Source organism: Rhinolophus ferrumequinum, chromosome 11 (assembly GCF_004115265.2).
Source record: "Rhinolophus ferrumequinum isolate MPI-CBG mRhiFer1 chromosome 11, mRhiFer1_v1.p, whole genome shotgun sequence".
Lineage (NCBI taxonomy): Eukaryota > Metazoa > Chordata > Mammalia > Chiroptera > Rhinolophidae > Rhinolophus > Rhinolophus ferrumequinum.
This window is the reverse complement of record NC_046294.1, coordinates 4,059,568-4,074,588: the sequence shown is the minus strand read 5'-3', so window position 1 is coordinate 4,074,588 and position 15,021 is coordinate 4,059,568. Positions and strand designations below refer to the sequence as shown.

Sequence of the window (15,021 nt, the reverse complement as noted above, 5' to 3'; positions counted from 1 at the left end):
GGAATTTTCCTGTCATGTGAGTGGCCTAAAATATATTCCTGGTAACTAAACTAGTTCGTTACAAACATACTTGACTTGAAGTCGACTTCTTGGAGAATTCACTTTCTGTCCCCGTGAGCCATGGGGCAGGACTCCAGAGAAAGCTCTGTTGGCGTCTTCACATGAAAACTAAGCTTTTTTCTTGAATTATACAAACATAAACCCTCCTACTGAAATATTTACATATCACAGATAAAACTGATGGTCCCTTGAGCACCACACCACTCCCAATCGTGCTGCCTTTCACAGAGGGGGTCCCTTTGAAGTCTTTTCAGCCCTTTCCCCAGGATTTGCTTGTGTGTGTAGATGCCTTTACTCTAATTTTATGGCTGGATTAATCACGTCATATTGCAATCTGCCGAGTTCAGGGGCAGAGCTGAGTGCTACTTGTCAAACTGTAGGGTCCTAAAAGGTACGTAGCTAATAAATCCAAAAGACTACGTAAAGAGCAGTGACTAGCCCACACGAGCACGTCAACCCCATTCACACCGCAGACATCTTTACTGGGCAACTCCCACACATCAGACATCACATGCAGTGTACATAGCCACCTGGACACCGAGCTGCGTCACCAAGCCGGGCAAAACCAAAAGCCAGGAACCTCTGTAACACTTGCTGCTCCTAGATGCTTTTCTAGCGCTGCTGGATTGGCCAAAGCCAGCTGTCTTGTCATTCAGGTCTCAGCTCAAACCTGTTTCTAAATTAGCCTCCTTTCCCTGCCAGCTCCTCTACTCTCCTGCCCCACCCCACCCTCCACGCCCCTCTCTTCTGCCTGGGACAGTCGAAGAAGTCCTTTGACTGGTTCGCTTGGCTCTCTACCTCCTCCCACTGGAATTTGATCTCCATCCAGTCAAAACCTGGTGGGGTCCCCACAGGATTGCCTAGAACAGAACTTAGTGCACAGTAGGTGCTTAACAAGAACTTGAGAAAACTAAATTCATGCATCCATCAGATATTTACTGAGCATCTACTATGTGTCAGGCACTGTTCTAGGCACAGGGCAAGGGAATGAATGAATGGAAGTAGAGTGAAAATCCACAGCGCTACTTCACACCTTCCCTTCTCAGTCAGGTACACAAATCCAGGGACTTCCGCTCTGCCCAACCCCAGGCCTTTCTGCATATTTTGGTTTCTCACCTTCGTCCCAAAGGCCTGAGCTTGGTATCTGACTTATAATCTCCTTCTTAACAGAACAAGAGAGAGAACCAAATACTGTGGCAGACTGGGATTAATGTTTTTATTAATGGCAACATTCAAACTGCATTTCTAAGATTTACATCCGAAAGAGCATATTGTATTTACATGCAACGGACAGTCCAAGACAACAAACTCAAACCACAGCTCCATTAACACCCTGGTTTGTTCCGAATTAAATTAAATACGTAATACTCTTACCTCTTCCTTTCAACATGTACAGTAAAAATCCACTCTTCCTTCTTTTAAGGAATATAAAAATTGCATTGACAACTGCACTGATTAGCAACAATTACATGTGAAACATTGAAAACCTGAGAGATAAGCCCAAATATGTTTGAGTGCTAACACGTGTACACTTGAACGCTAGGTAATACAGACCGGTCAGTGGTCAATCATGCATGATTTAGGTGGCTGTGACAGTGATTGATGGGGCTTGGATTGGCAGCCACGCAGGCCTGAGGCAGAGTGGGCCACTCCTCCCACACTTTCTGGGCTCTTCCGTACCACAAATGAACAGGAGATATTCTGACTATGGCTGTTATTATTATTGTTTTTGTCTGTTTTCATTTCTTGCATTTAAGGGGAAAAAAAATATTTGGCCCATTCAGGTGGGATTTTTACATCACAACATAAATACAGTATGCATGCGCTCATCATGGCAAGCACCTTCTTTCTTCTCCTCCAATAGCCCAGCCCCGTCTTGTAACCAGAGTGCAGAACTGTCACAGAAGCAAGCCCAACTAGGACAAAGTGGTCAACATAATAAATACACAACTTTAAATGAACAGCTCAGCTTGTCATTACAGCCCAGAGACAGTGGGTATTTCATTTCATGATCCTTTATTTCTACATTAAATACTGAAGACGATTCAGTGCATAACTGCTTTTTGGTCACTCACCATCTTTCGATAAGGCACTCGCATCTGAAGGGTTCAAGTCAGCTGCCATCACCTGTGACACTTTAGCGGGTCACTGAGATGACCGTGTGCACTGTTCCCATCTACCCCCATCGCTTCTGCAAACAGTGGGTCTTCTCTACCAGGTGGGATTAGAAGCTGCACTCTCCTGACCATTTTGAGGACCCCTTCCCATTTCTCAAGGTTTGTTCTTTTCTCAGGGGCAAATGTCATGTTCTCCTTGTTGTCAGTTTGGGTACACAGTACACCTGAGGCACATATTATATTTTATTCTCCAGGGAATGCTCCAGACACATAATATTTGACCATCATTTCCTCCTTGTTCCCCACTTCTGACCCCCCCAGTCTGATGGGGGGAGCCAGCATAGCTACCCTCACAGAACTGGTCTTTCTAGGGGTGGGGGAAACCACAGGAAAATGCCTATTTAGGGCTATTCACTCAGGACACTGAGAAGGGAGCAAGAGACCCACTACTCCACCTAAAGGCTTCGCCAAAAAATAAATCTTTCATATGGTCTCCCTCACATTTTAGGGCCTTCCGTTTTTAAGGCACTGGGTTTTGAAGACTCGCAAGGTCAGTAAAACTAAAGACGTGGCAGACATGGACAGGCAAACACACACGAGCAGACCAGATGAGAATGGTCACGCACGGTGACAGAAACGGATTCCCAAAGCACGGCGTTCTGTTAGTGCGTTACATGTGTGGCAGCTGTTAACTGTTCACATCTCCACTGAATGCTTCCCTCTCTGAACAACACATGTTTATACTACGCTGCTAATGTTAAATGCCCGTAAGTACCAGGTATTCGGTCACGGCCGAGGAAGTATGACAATTCCGTTTCCAACACAGGTGAAGTCACAACCCCACTAATATCTTAATGAGCTCAACAATATTTTTATCCCTTAATAAACCCAAGTTGATGCGAAGACTTTCGGGGGGCACTTTATCAAATGTTCCTGAAGTTCAGACCCGCCTGGAAGGAGGATGGTTATACTGTGGTGGACAGTCTGCTGTTCTAGGGAAAAAAAAAAAAAAATACCACACCCTCGATGGCAGGAAAACGTCTGAGATTTTTAGAGCAATTTTTCATCCTGAACTATAATCAGGACTAACAGCTATTTTTCATTTGGTTTTTGTCAGAAGAGCTCATGTTCCCTCACGGCAGCTCTCGCGGGGATCACTTTTTGGAATTGGAGCTGACGCTGAACAGAGTGATGATGTCAGTCATTGCCTGTTTCAGGTGCTTCCCGAAGCGATGAGAATCCTTTCGTGGGAAACAAAAAGCAGACGCACATCACAACGTGGCAATTCCCACATTTTGGGCCTTTCCACTTATAACCCAACTCAAACAACGAACACCCCTGTTTGCCCAAGTCCCTAAGCTTCAACCTCATAGCTTAATCATTGAGAGAAACGTTGAGGGCTGACAGACCTAACAGGTCACGCGTCTGTGGGGGTGAGTTTTTGATCTGAAGCGCTCCCGACTGTCAATGTGATACATAAAATGCATTACATGGCACAGTAAATGAATTCCAATCTCCTTTGTTAACAGTGAACTTGGGCCGACCTGGCGGCTCAGATGGTTGGAGTGCCGTGCTCCTAACCTAACAGAGGTCGCCGGTTCGATTCCCACATGGGCCAGTGAGCTGCGCCCTCTACAGCTAAGATTGTGAACAACGGCTCGCCCTGGAGCTGGGCTGCCATGAGCTGCCGTGAGTGGCCAATCGGACCGGCGGCGACCCACTGCCTCAGTCGGGTGGAGCGCAAGGCTCATAATACCAGCATGGGAGCTGTGTCCCACACAACTAGACTGAGAGACAGCGGCTTTGACCAGAGTGGGGGGAGGCAGGAGAAGGGGGGGAAGAAAAAGCAGTGAACTTGGCACTGCCTGTTAGGCAGTGCACCATGTGGGAAGGAGAGAAACATGAGGATCAGGAGCGCCACACTAAGGAGGGCACATGTTCCCTCACAGAGAACACCGCAGACTCCTGCTTCATCACGCACATGTATTTCTTAGCGTGTACACACTGACCCTAGTCCACCCTCCAATGTTACAGAGTCTGAAAGCTACACAAGCACTTCAACACTGAGACCTAAAACCACTGCCATGCACGAACATAAACATTTTCAACCAAATAAGATAATTTCTTTAAAACTAGGTTAGGAGAATTTTAAAATTCATTAAGGTGAAAATGTCCAAACCAAGTCAAAGTACATAACGGAACTGAAATTTTCTGTCAACCTAAGGGTATGCTCCCCTTAAAACAAGAAATGGTTAAAAATACCCTATCTTTAGAAAAGGGGACTTTGGTACGTACTGTCTCAGGGCTGGAGAACTTGGAAGATATGTGGAAACTGATGAGGTTCTCTCCCACCAGAATGTACGACACACCGTAACCATCGTCGGCAACCTACAGAACAAAGTAAGTTGAAATTTAACCTCGGGAAATGAGCCGATGTGAAGGGGGTGCTTCCTAACATGCAAATACAAGACTGCTGTTAACATCTGCATAACGATCGGCAGGCATTCCTTTACAGCACTCAGAGCTGAGACGAGCACTTCCTGTCCCTGGGACTGGCAGCTCTGTGTACACGGATGCCGGGTCACTTACCGGTCCAAAGCCCCCTCCACTGGACACGTACTCCGGATTTCTCTGCAAATCAAACAACTCCACCTGCTGCTGCGGGGTCTGGCTGGTTGATAATCTCCAAGGCTCAGATAAGACCTGTAGTAAAACAAGGAAATGTCCCAGTGACACTTTGCCCGATCCCATCCTCTTCTGTCCCCGAGGAGCCCAGGTGGGAGACAGGGAAAGGCCTGTAGAGAGGAATGGGGCCAGTGAGGACACCAGATTGGGGGGGAGGGGAAGGGCAACCCCAGCTAACAGTGTCACCAGCAGAAAAGGTGGCAGTTACATTAAGTGATTTGGGGTGGAGGAGGGAGAGGGGGGGCTGGAGCAGAATGGGACCAGCTCTGGTCAGACAACTGCTAATTTTCAGGAATTTTTCAAGCTGCTTGTTAAACACAGCCAGCCATTACTAAAAATTAAAATTTATAAACTTAAAACTCTATTAACAACAAAGATGACAAATACTCAAGAGCTTGTCACTTCTTAGTTGTTTTAGTGCATTTTACTATTATCTATGCCCTGGAGATTATTTACAGGTAGTTAGGTCAGGACAGGAAATCAGACCCAAAACATTCCGGGCATTGAAGAAATGCAGCCTCCAAAACGGCAGCTCCCATTTTCCACCACAGTGATGCTTAAGCCCCAGGACCGAATTGATGAGCCAGTTCCGATTTGGAAAATCTGTCCGACTGATTCGCTACGTTTTGGTTTGGCCAGTTAAGCCTGAGTGAGCTGCCATAGGGAGCCACAACTTACTTCCTTCAGGAAAGGGGACTCGACAGCCAGATACTTGGACACCACGTAAAGGCAGAAGAGATGGCGGTCGATCCCAGAGCCGGTCATCGCGAGACGGTACAGGTGCTGGTGCTTGTCGGATGCGATCCTGAATAATTTGAGCCTCTGTTCAACCTGAACAACAAAGGATGGTAAGTTTCAGGTCTGCTGTGCGGATCTAAGCCCCAAGGCGAAAGTAACAGACCTTTCTCTGCAGTGGTCCCCCAGGGGACCTGAAAAAGCAGGCGACTGGGGGGTGTCCAGGAGAGACTGCCCAGGTACCCTGAGCAGAGAAGCCCCACCCATTGACTGCCCCTTCCCTCAGGTTGTTGGAGAAGCACTTGGTGGGGCGGAGGGTGGTCCTGTGGGCTGCCCACCTGGCATCATTTCACCCTTTACACAAATGAGATTGTTAATGTAAAAATAAATAAAATAAACGGAGATGCTTTAAAATGGAGTCAGAGCTGCTATCCCAGTGGAACCGCCTTGCATGTCTTATTCCTCAAACCTCTGGAATGTTAAAATTTAGGGCAAAATAACCTTTGGACTTGGCCTAAAGCAACATTGTGCCCCAAAGAACGGCTTGCACAGAAAACAAGAAAGCAGGTATTATGACTACCCTACCACACTGAAAATTAAAAGCATTGTGTAGAATTAGCATCTCTCTGTTAGCTTATCTGCACCGATAGAATCGACGTAACTGTCAGCGGGAACACCATTCGGGCTTCTGCCTGAATCAGCGCTTCCCGAATAGCTATTGTCTTTCTGCTCTCAAATAAATGCCTGTCGCCTCTCACTTGGGCCTTTACTTTTAGGGGAACACTAAGTAGGCAGGAAAGCTCGATTTACGGCAGGTCGCAAATATTCCTCCAAAGTGATCTAACAACTCTGCTGAAACAGCGCTTCTGGGCCTTTAGGTCTGACCCGAAAAGGCTGCTGCGGGTTCTTCCGGGCTCTGTTAGGTCAAGAATGAGTCAAGGTCTGTCCAGGCTGGGACCCACCTACACCAGACCTGGTCTTCAAGGCTGTTTCTGAAGGCAGCTAATGACAGCTCAGAGCACTCTGTCATGACACCTATCGCTTGCTTTCTTTTCCCAGAATGGAAGCGCTTCCAGGACAAAGGGTTCCCCCCACCACAGCAGAGCAGGGCAGACAGCCGGTCCGTGTCTCCTGGGCATCAGCATGATTGCCTGTGCGCTGGGTCAGGCACACCTTGGCTGGATTCATCTGATCTATTCCTTTATCTACGAAGATGAACAGCTAACACTTCACAGGCTACCGCCAGGATGCTCAAAAGCCGTGTTTGGGAAGCCCTAGCACCAGCCTGCTCGGGGTTGCAGTTACCATGACCCAAAAGCACCCGTGGGACGGTCACCCCTCATCACCTAGACACACCTAGACACCGACTACTTGTGCTGTCCTACAGGACCCACCTCGGATGCCTTCATTCCCGTTGTGTACTGTGCTAATTTAAAGACTCTTAGGAAGTATCACCTGATTTATACCAGTTACAGAACGACAGAGGACTGACACAAACTAACCTATTTGTGCAAGTCCCGACCGTTACATTTTAACACTTTGTTCCCTTGAAAGGGTGGAGGAAAGGAGAAGCAGGTATGCACAGGATTTAATCAGAGAGGCCTCAGGAGCCCTTCCATGGACTCGGTGAAAGCGCTGCTGCGCAAGCCCGGCGGCACCTTACCGTCTGGGTGGGGTCCGACATGGCGAGCACGAAGTTGCAGGACTCCGTGGTACACGAGCGCACTGTCTCCGTCCGCCCCTCTCGGTACAGCCGGGTCATGGAGGCCTCGTACGTGAGGCAAAACTTGCCCATGTCCTGGGAAAAGAAAAATATTTTCCTACAAGGCATGCCAATGAAGTCAAACACAGAAGACGGGATCGGTTAAGGTCAGCAAGGAAAAGCAGGCTTCATCCTTAGCTTTAGTTTTTAGTTATCGTCCGTTTTTATAGGGGGTCAAGCAGCAGGCAGATGGAGACTTCGTTAGCTTCGGAAAGGACCAGGGGGTCAGTTTCTGGGTAACCCAGGTTTCCACTTCCAGATGCAACGGATGCCACGGCACAATTTCCCGAGTTTCACACACCTACCCGAGTGGGGACATGGTTATGGAAGGAACACACGACAACGAGGTCTGCATGCAACCGTTTGAAATTATTTAAGACATAGTGTTGGCAGGAGATAGTCCATCATATCTGGATGATGGTGAGAATATCCAGGAGAGAGACTAGGGTTTCAAGAGAAGGGAGGGGTCAGGTGGAAGAGAAGGGAGGGGTCTAGCAGGTGGCCAGAGGGCGGGTGGCCGGAGCCTGAAGCACAAAAAGCGCCCCCAGCAGACGGGACAGATGATGATGCAGGCGGGAACAGCTGTGGGGAGCAGACAGGAGGAGGTCTTCCCGGACACGGGGAACGCTCTCATCTTCTGGGTAAAACAAAGCCGCCTGCTAAGAGTAAGGATGGAGGGGCGGCCGGAGGGCTCAGTCAGAGTGCGAGCTCTCAACACCAAGGTTGCCTGTTCAAGTCCCGCATGGGATGGTGGGCTGCACCCCCTGCAATTAAGATTGAAAATGGCAACTGGACTTGGAGCTGAGCTGCACCCTCCACAACTGGACTGAAGGACAACGACTTGGAGCTAATGGGTCCTAGAGAAACACACTGTTCCCCAATATTCCTCAATTTGAAAAAAAAAAGAGTAAGGATGGAGAGGAGGTGCTGGGCACCGGGGAGGGGTGAATTGGGCATCGAGGGGCATAGAGAGGGGGTGCCTCGGCACTCCAAAGTCAGCACTTGTCCATCAAGTGAGACAAGCCAGGGGCCTGGGGTTTTCCTCTGGCCACGCCGCCGGCTTCTCAGGTGCAGGATTGAGCAGGCAGAGGGCTAGACTGAACTGGGGGCGCTTCTGCTGTGCTGGGGCCACGGGGCCACGGTAAGGGACAATGGCAATAGGTTGGGGAATCTACGCCCAGAGAGGAGAAAAGGGAGGGCAAGACGGGCGGAGGCGCTGATCAGGTCCACACTAGAAAGGGGACAAGAATGGCAGAAGAGCCGGTGGCCTGAAGCTGAGACCCTGGAGGTGCTGTGATGACAGCATAGCAAGGACTCTAGATGGCAGCAGCAGGTGAGGACAGAGACAGGGTCCGAGGAATACGTGGCAGCCAGCCACACGCACCGTAGGAGGAAATCATTTGCAGTCTGTCCTGGGTGGTTGCTCATGGCCACCAGCTATCTCAAGGACGAGCAGGTTCCCAGCATGGACGGAAAAGTGGCAGTTTGTGGACCCAAGTTTTTCCTGAGCAGACAACATCCCTGGGCATACAGGCCCTGGGGACCCCAGGGCGACAGAAGGTGCCCTGTGACAGGCCAGCCTTGTTAAGTCAACCCAGGAGAGACACCCCCAACACCCAGCACAAAGATCACCAGCTCAGAATGCTCATCCTGATACACCCGTCACTACATTTCACTTGGATGGGGTCCCAGAGGGTCCTAACTCCATATCCTCTTCCTAAGCAGGGGTCCCAGGCATTTACCAAGCCTTTCAGAGAGCTTCCTACTGGCCCCCTTTATTACAGGTGTTTTCAAGGGGGCTCGTTATGAAGCAGTAGGGAGGGGCGAAGGAAGGAGAAGAAGAGAAAAAAGTTTAAATTGGTCCTTTAGTCATTTAATAAAGGTTAACTGAGGAGCTATGAGGTGATGACTTACAGGAAGTCAGCTTCCCAAAGTCACACTGTGTAAGCGGCCAGCACAACCATGCAGCATGCGCACACAGTGGCCAACACGCGCATCTGGAAATCTCCTGGCAAATGCACTGGGTATTAGTGTGTTCAGGCCTCTTACGGAGCCAAGCCAGTTCTGCCTGCAGCCCCACTTAACCTGCCACGACCAGGTGCCATCGGGAGCACAGCCGCTCGCCACCGAAACACCTCCAGGGTCTAGCGACCAGGGTCAAAAGACAACGTCTATAACGACATTAACACACACGGTATGAGAACACAGACCTAGTACACGCTGCAAATGCTGCCCTGTGGCTAACTGTGCAGGGAGGTGGCACCTGGGGACCATGTTCACCACTCGTTTCCAAATGAAAAATACACATGACCCAAAAGCAGGAAACAAATGACTACAGACTCAAATTTATATAACCACTGTCCAGTGTCTTCATCAATCAGTCATTACGTTTATGTTTACTGATGCCTCTTTCTCTGTGGCTGGTCTGTTCCTGGCATTGGGAACACGGTGGCAAACGTGTCCCCGCCCTCAAGGAACAAACATTCTAACAGGAGAGATGGACATGATGTCATGTAGTGACAGGTGCACTGAACAGAAATGACGTGGGGTGAGACTGATGGGGTGGAGGCTATTTCAAACAGGAGATGGAGCAGCACCCTAACCAATCACACCTCAGTCCAGGAGACAGCAACTTCCGGAGGAGAGCAAGTGCAAAGGTCCTGAGGTGGGAATGAGCCTGGCATATGCAAGAGCAGCAAAAAGGGCAGTGTGGCAGAAACAGAGTGAATGAGGTCCAAAGTGGTGTTAGAGAAGACCGTAAGGTTAGATAGGGACCAGACCAATGGTTACTAACTTTGGGGACTTACGAACTTAGAAGGAAAAAATACAACTATTTTAATTTCCTCTAACCTCAAACTGAAACATAGCATTTAGAAGCACAGGCAATAAACCACACTGATTATGAGCAGAGCCTGTGACTTTGAATAGAAAATCATAGCTATTTTCACATGAAATTGCGGTTGTTTGCACATATCCCAAAATACCATCCAGGCTTATCGCTACTTCAAAATGACAGCAGCCTTCAGACCTGCTACTCAAAATTTAGTGCATAAAGAATTATATTTACTGCATCACAGATTTATGTTCAATCTCTTGACATCTGCATTTTAACGAACTAGTTAACCTGTGTATTTCCTTTTATGCTTTACAAATGTTATTCGGGGAAGGAGTTCCCCAAGGCTTTCTCAAACTGCCCAAGGGTTCCAGGCTCAGAGAAGGTTCCGAGGCCTGGAGCAGACCCCAGGACCAGGTAGACATGGGTCTGAAAGTGAGCTCCACAGAGAGCTATGTCCCTAACAGGGCTGGTGCCCAACGAAGCACATTAAAAACTTCTGAATGGCTGAATGTGATTTACGTTTTTAGTAGACCACTGCATAAATCGACCATTTTTAATAGACTGAGTGCTACGTGAAGACTCGCAGCCTCCCCGCCCTTCCCGAGTGCCTCTGTGTAACCCTGCACCGGGCCTCCTCCTGACCACGCGTCCTCACCGTTAAAGCTTTCCCGCTGCTCCAATCTCCTGCACTCTTCACTGCACTCAAGGAAAGACATTCGAGAACAGTGGGGCTGCTGGAGGCAGCCTCACCCTTCTTGTTCTAATGGGGCTGCTTCTACACGCTCACCTTTGAAGCCATACGCTAGCTACTGACACCTGGTGGTATTTATGACGGTAAGGAAATAGCCCCTGCGACTAAGAGTTGCCGAACGGATGTGCTATCCTGAATGCCTTTTACAGTATCTGTCAAAATGGTTGTCTGCTTTCTTCTCTCACCCAGTAATACGACCGACTCTGTGCGTATTATGGGATTTGCTAATACCACACCCCCTTCTGCTCTGGTATAAGCTGCTGCTGGTGATTACACTTTCCCTGTACCAGTAAACTCTTTGCTAATGCTGTTTTTAGGTCCTCTGCATTTATAATCGTGAGCAAAGCTGGTCTGTGGCTTTCTCTTCCTGTGTCTCCATCAGATGAAGCTGTATCGCAGCGGCTGAAGACATGGGTTCTAGAACGAGCCTGCCAGGACCCCAGCTCAGCCGCCACGAGCTGTCGGACTCAGGCAGGGTACCTGACCCGCCTCGTATGATAAGTGTCCTGCTCGGGCTGCCTGCCAGGCACAGCACAGCAGTGGGTAGTCTCCATGCACCTCATTACCGTGACCCCAGTGACGCTGGGTCCCCAGCTGGGTCTGGGGCAGCTCCCTTCCTTCCTGAACTCTCCTGCGCTCTCCAAAGCCGCAAAGCAGCCTTGAGCAGGTTCGCCGTGGCGGGCGCCTCTCCGACGTCTCTCTTCCACCCACAGGTGGCGCCCTTCTTGGGCCTTCTCCCTGGCCTTGGTCAGCTCTACTAACTTGTGCTGACCCGGAAGATGGTCACTCCATGAAGATTGTCAAATGTATTCCTCATGAACCTGGTGTCCATTATGAAAATCTTCTCTGTATCTGAAGGGTCACCTCCTTCTACAGTCCTAGCAATACTGCAAAGTTTGCTTATCAATTTTAAAAATCAAGCTTATTAACCCTCGATCCAATTCCTCAATCCCATTCTATCTTGTAGTCACTTGACTGTCAGACAAAGAGCCAAACGACAAGTCCAGGCCAGGGGCGGCCTCCACAGCTGCCGCCCGGATCCAGGCCTGCCACATACATGTCACCCTGGCAAGTCACCACACTCTTCTGTGCCTCAGTTTTCACACCTGAGACATGGGCTAATGACGGTGTGTCCCACTCAGGGGCTGTGAGAGTCCTGTGTATACAGCGCTCAGAACAGGACCTGGCACAAAGCAAAACTCGGACACGGTGTCCCAGTGTTGGCACAGGGACATGACATACGGTACATGTGCGCAGCGCTGGGGTTTTAAAATACAAGTTTTCAACTACCAAGGGGGTGTATCTTGAGCCAATGCCACATGACTTCTGCAGACCCTGGAAACCAAGGGCTACCCTCCCTGGGGTGGGACGTCCCCTCCAACAGGCAGGAAGTTCCATTTACGACCTCCCACGGGCCCAGGCTGCTTCCTCCAATGAGTCTGTCACGTGCAAGCCAAAATGTAACATGGCACTGAGAGAAAGGGGGAGAGAAACATCCGTCCCAGAGCACCTCCAGGGGGCTGGTAGTGTCCACTTATATGGAAGGGGGTGTCAAAGATCAGAGACAGCAGTCAACTGCCCTAAGCATTTCCGCTTTACCAAATTCCAGCAGTCTAAGCTTATTTTAAGGTTTAAGTCTTCCCTTTGTAGAGCAAGGCGATCTCACTTTGCTCCTCCCCAGACTCGCCCGTCCTGTGTCACACAGGGGGCTACGACTGCCCGCGAGTGACCACGAGGCAAGACCCAGCGGGGCTGTGCTTCTGTGCCACCGGCCACCCGCTCCCACGGCGGGTCTCCGCCTTCCCTACCCCGTGGGCAAATAGCCCTGAGCCTGTGGTTAGGAACCCCCAAAGCACTCCTGACAAAAACCCAGGCTCGTGGCTCTTACCTGGTAATGAGCCAGCTGGAGGGCAAGCTGCACAAAAGCATCTGGGCTCGTCCGGCATTTCTTGATCAGCCCTTTACCAAAAGTGTCGAATGCAAAAGAATGGAAGTCCACGTCATTGGCCAGAAGGTTTGCGCTGTTCAGGGAAGTCTCTATTATCTCTTGACACTGGAGAAAAGGAGGAAGAGATTTTGCCTCGTGGGAGGAAGTCACGACACACACAGCAAAGGAAACCACAAGCTCATTTTCAGTGCAGCTAATGGAGTTGCTGCTTGGAAATGCATGCGTCACGTTTTCTTCTTCGTTCTTTCCAGAAAGGTTCTCTGAGAGCTGCCCCTCGAGGAACAGTGGGGTGCCCTAAGCAGGCAGAACACAGGTAGGACACTGGGGCTTCCTGGTTCTCGGTGGGACTCCGAAGGGCATTTCCAATGGCTACTGGTTTTCTTTTAGAAAATCCACTGTTGTTATACACTAATGATCAAGGAACCAGCTTTAAAAAATAAATAGACGGTGCCCCAACCTACAATGGAAAAGAGCTCCCAAGCCATGGAGAGACATGGAGGCAACGTAAACGCATGTGACTCAGTGAGAGGAGCCAGTCTGAAAAGGCCACATACATGTGACTAACTCAGGGACATGCTGGAAAAGGCGAAACTGGGGAGACAGTGAAAAGCTCAGTGGTTGCTAAGGGTTGGGGGAGGGGGTGAACAGGTGGGGCGCAGAGAATTTCTGGGGCCGTGAGATACACGGTGTAGGACACTGTCATAGTGGACACGTGTCCTCAGACAATTGTCCACACAGAATGTCCAACACCAAGATGCGCCCTCGTGTAAACTGTGGTCTCCGGGTGACAATGACGTGTCAGTGCGGGCCATCAACTGCAACACATGTCCCAGCTGGGGAGGGGCGGGGTACCTGGGAAATCTCAGCACCTTCCCCTCAATTTTGCTGTGAAACCAAAACTGCTCCAAAAACTTAAAATTTTTTTTTTTTTAATAAATGGTAAGTGACGTTGTCATCTACAAGGAACCTAAGCTCACGTGCTCTGACAGAGGTTACACCTCTCAGAGGAACACACACCAGCCCTGGGGACACAGGACGAAAAGACACAACTAGGTTAAGACTAAAACACTGGACACATTATTTTCTACATCAAAAATGACTTCTTGAGGGGCAGCCAGATGGCTCAGTTGGATAGATCACGAGCTCTGAACAGCAGGGTTGCCAGTTCGATTCCCACATGGGCCAGTGAGCTGTGCCCTCCACAACTAGATTGAAGACAACCAGCTGCTGCTGAGCTGCTGGAGGGGCAGCCGGATGGCTCCATTGGTTAGAGCTCGAGCTCTCAACAACAAGGTTGCGGGTTCAATTCCCGCATGGGATGGTGACTGCGCCCCTGAAACTAAGATTGAAAATGGCGACTGGACTTGGAGCTGAGCTGCGCCCTCCACAACTAGATTGAAGGACAACGACTTGGAGCTGACGGGCCCTGGAGAAACACACTGTCCTCCAATATTCCCCAATAAATGTATTAAAAAAAAAGAAGACTTCTTGGACCCCAGGAATTCCTGCTTGGATTACATGAGCTAGGATTTGGTACTTCCAACCCTAAAATTTCTTACTGTAACAGTGTGTACTAAGCGGGCAACATCTGAAAAATCTCTAAGAGAAACAAAAATGACTTAGTGATTTAGAGTATTTCAATTCTAAAGGAAGTGATTTTTTGTTTTCCTTTTTACTTTTTCATTGTGATCTGTAGCCTACGTTTCAGCTGGAAATCTTGCTGACAACCTTAGCTACAAGCTTTAAGAAGAAATATTTGCCGGGGTTTCCAAGGTAACAGGAACTGTAATCAGCTCCATGGCCTCAGCAAAAATTCCTTAGGTGGACAAATTCCAGTCTTCATGGTCGTCAAGTGAGCTGTGGACGGTGAGGAAGTACATCTGGAAAATTCCCACCCAAGGTAATTAACAACTGTGGTAATTCGGACTTACTTCCTCTGGGATGTCCCACTGGAGCCGAGTGGGGTACGGAATGTTCGGGTTGGTGTCACCTTTACAGTGTCCATCCTCCAAATAACCCAGCTGAAAGCTGTCAGTGGCCATGACATACTGTCGAGGAAAAAGAATATACATGTCAAGTCAGAGAAGACATTACAGTTAATAGTGTTATGTAAAACGTATTTGATCT

General features: G+C 49.2%; 1 protein-coding gene across 1 annotated transcript in view; it reads right to left on the bottom strand.

Annotated features, from left to right (window-relative positions):
- Nucleotides 1-3,167: 3,167 nt before the first annotated feature.
- CPT1A (carnitine palmitoyltransferase 1A) overlaps nt 3,168-15,021 on the bottom strand; it is a 55,416-nt gene continuing 43,562 nt past the window's right edge. The window contains exons 13-19 of the mRNA XM_033119948.1: nt 14,826-14,942; nt 12,835-12,999; nt 7,261-7,395; nt 5,541-5,693; nt 4,767-4,880; nt 4,473-4,565; nt 3,168-3,418 (exon numbers count right to left, since the gene is read on the bottom strand). Coding sequence (XP_032975839.1) covers nt 3,332-3,418; nt 4,473-4,565; nt 4,767-4,880; nt 5,541-5,693; nt 7,261-7,395; nt 12,835-12,999; nt 14,826-14,942 — 864 coding nt within the window. The 3' untranslated portion in view covers nt 3,168-3,331. The remainder of the gene's footprint in view (nt 3,419-4,472; nt 4,566-4,766; nt 4,881-5,540; nt 5,694-7,260; nt 7,396-12,834; nt 13,000-14,825; nt 14,943-15,021) is intronic.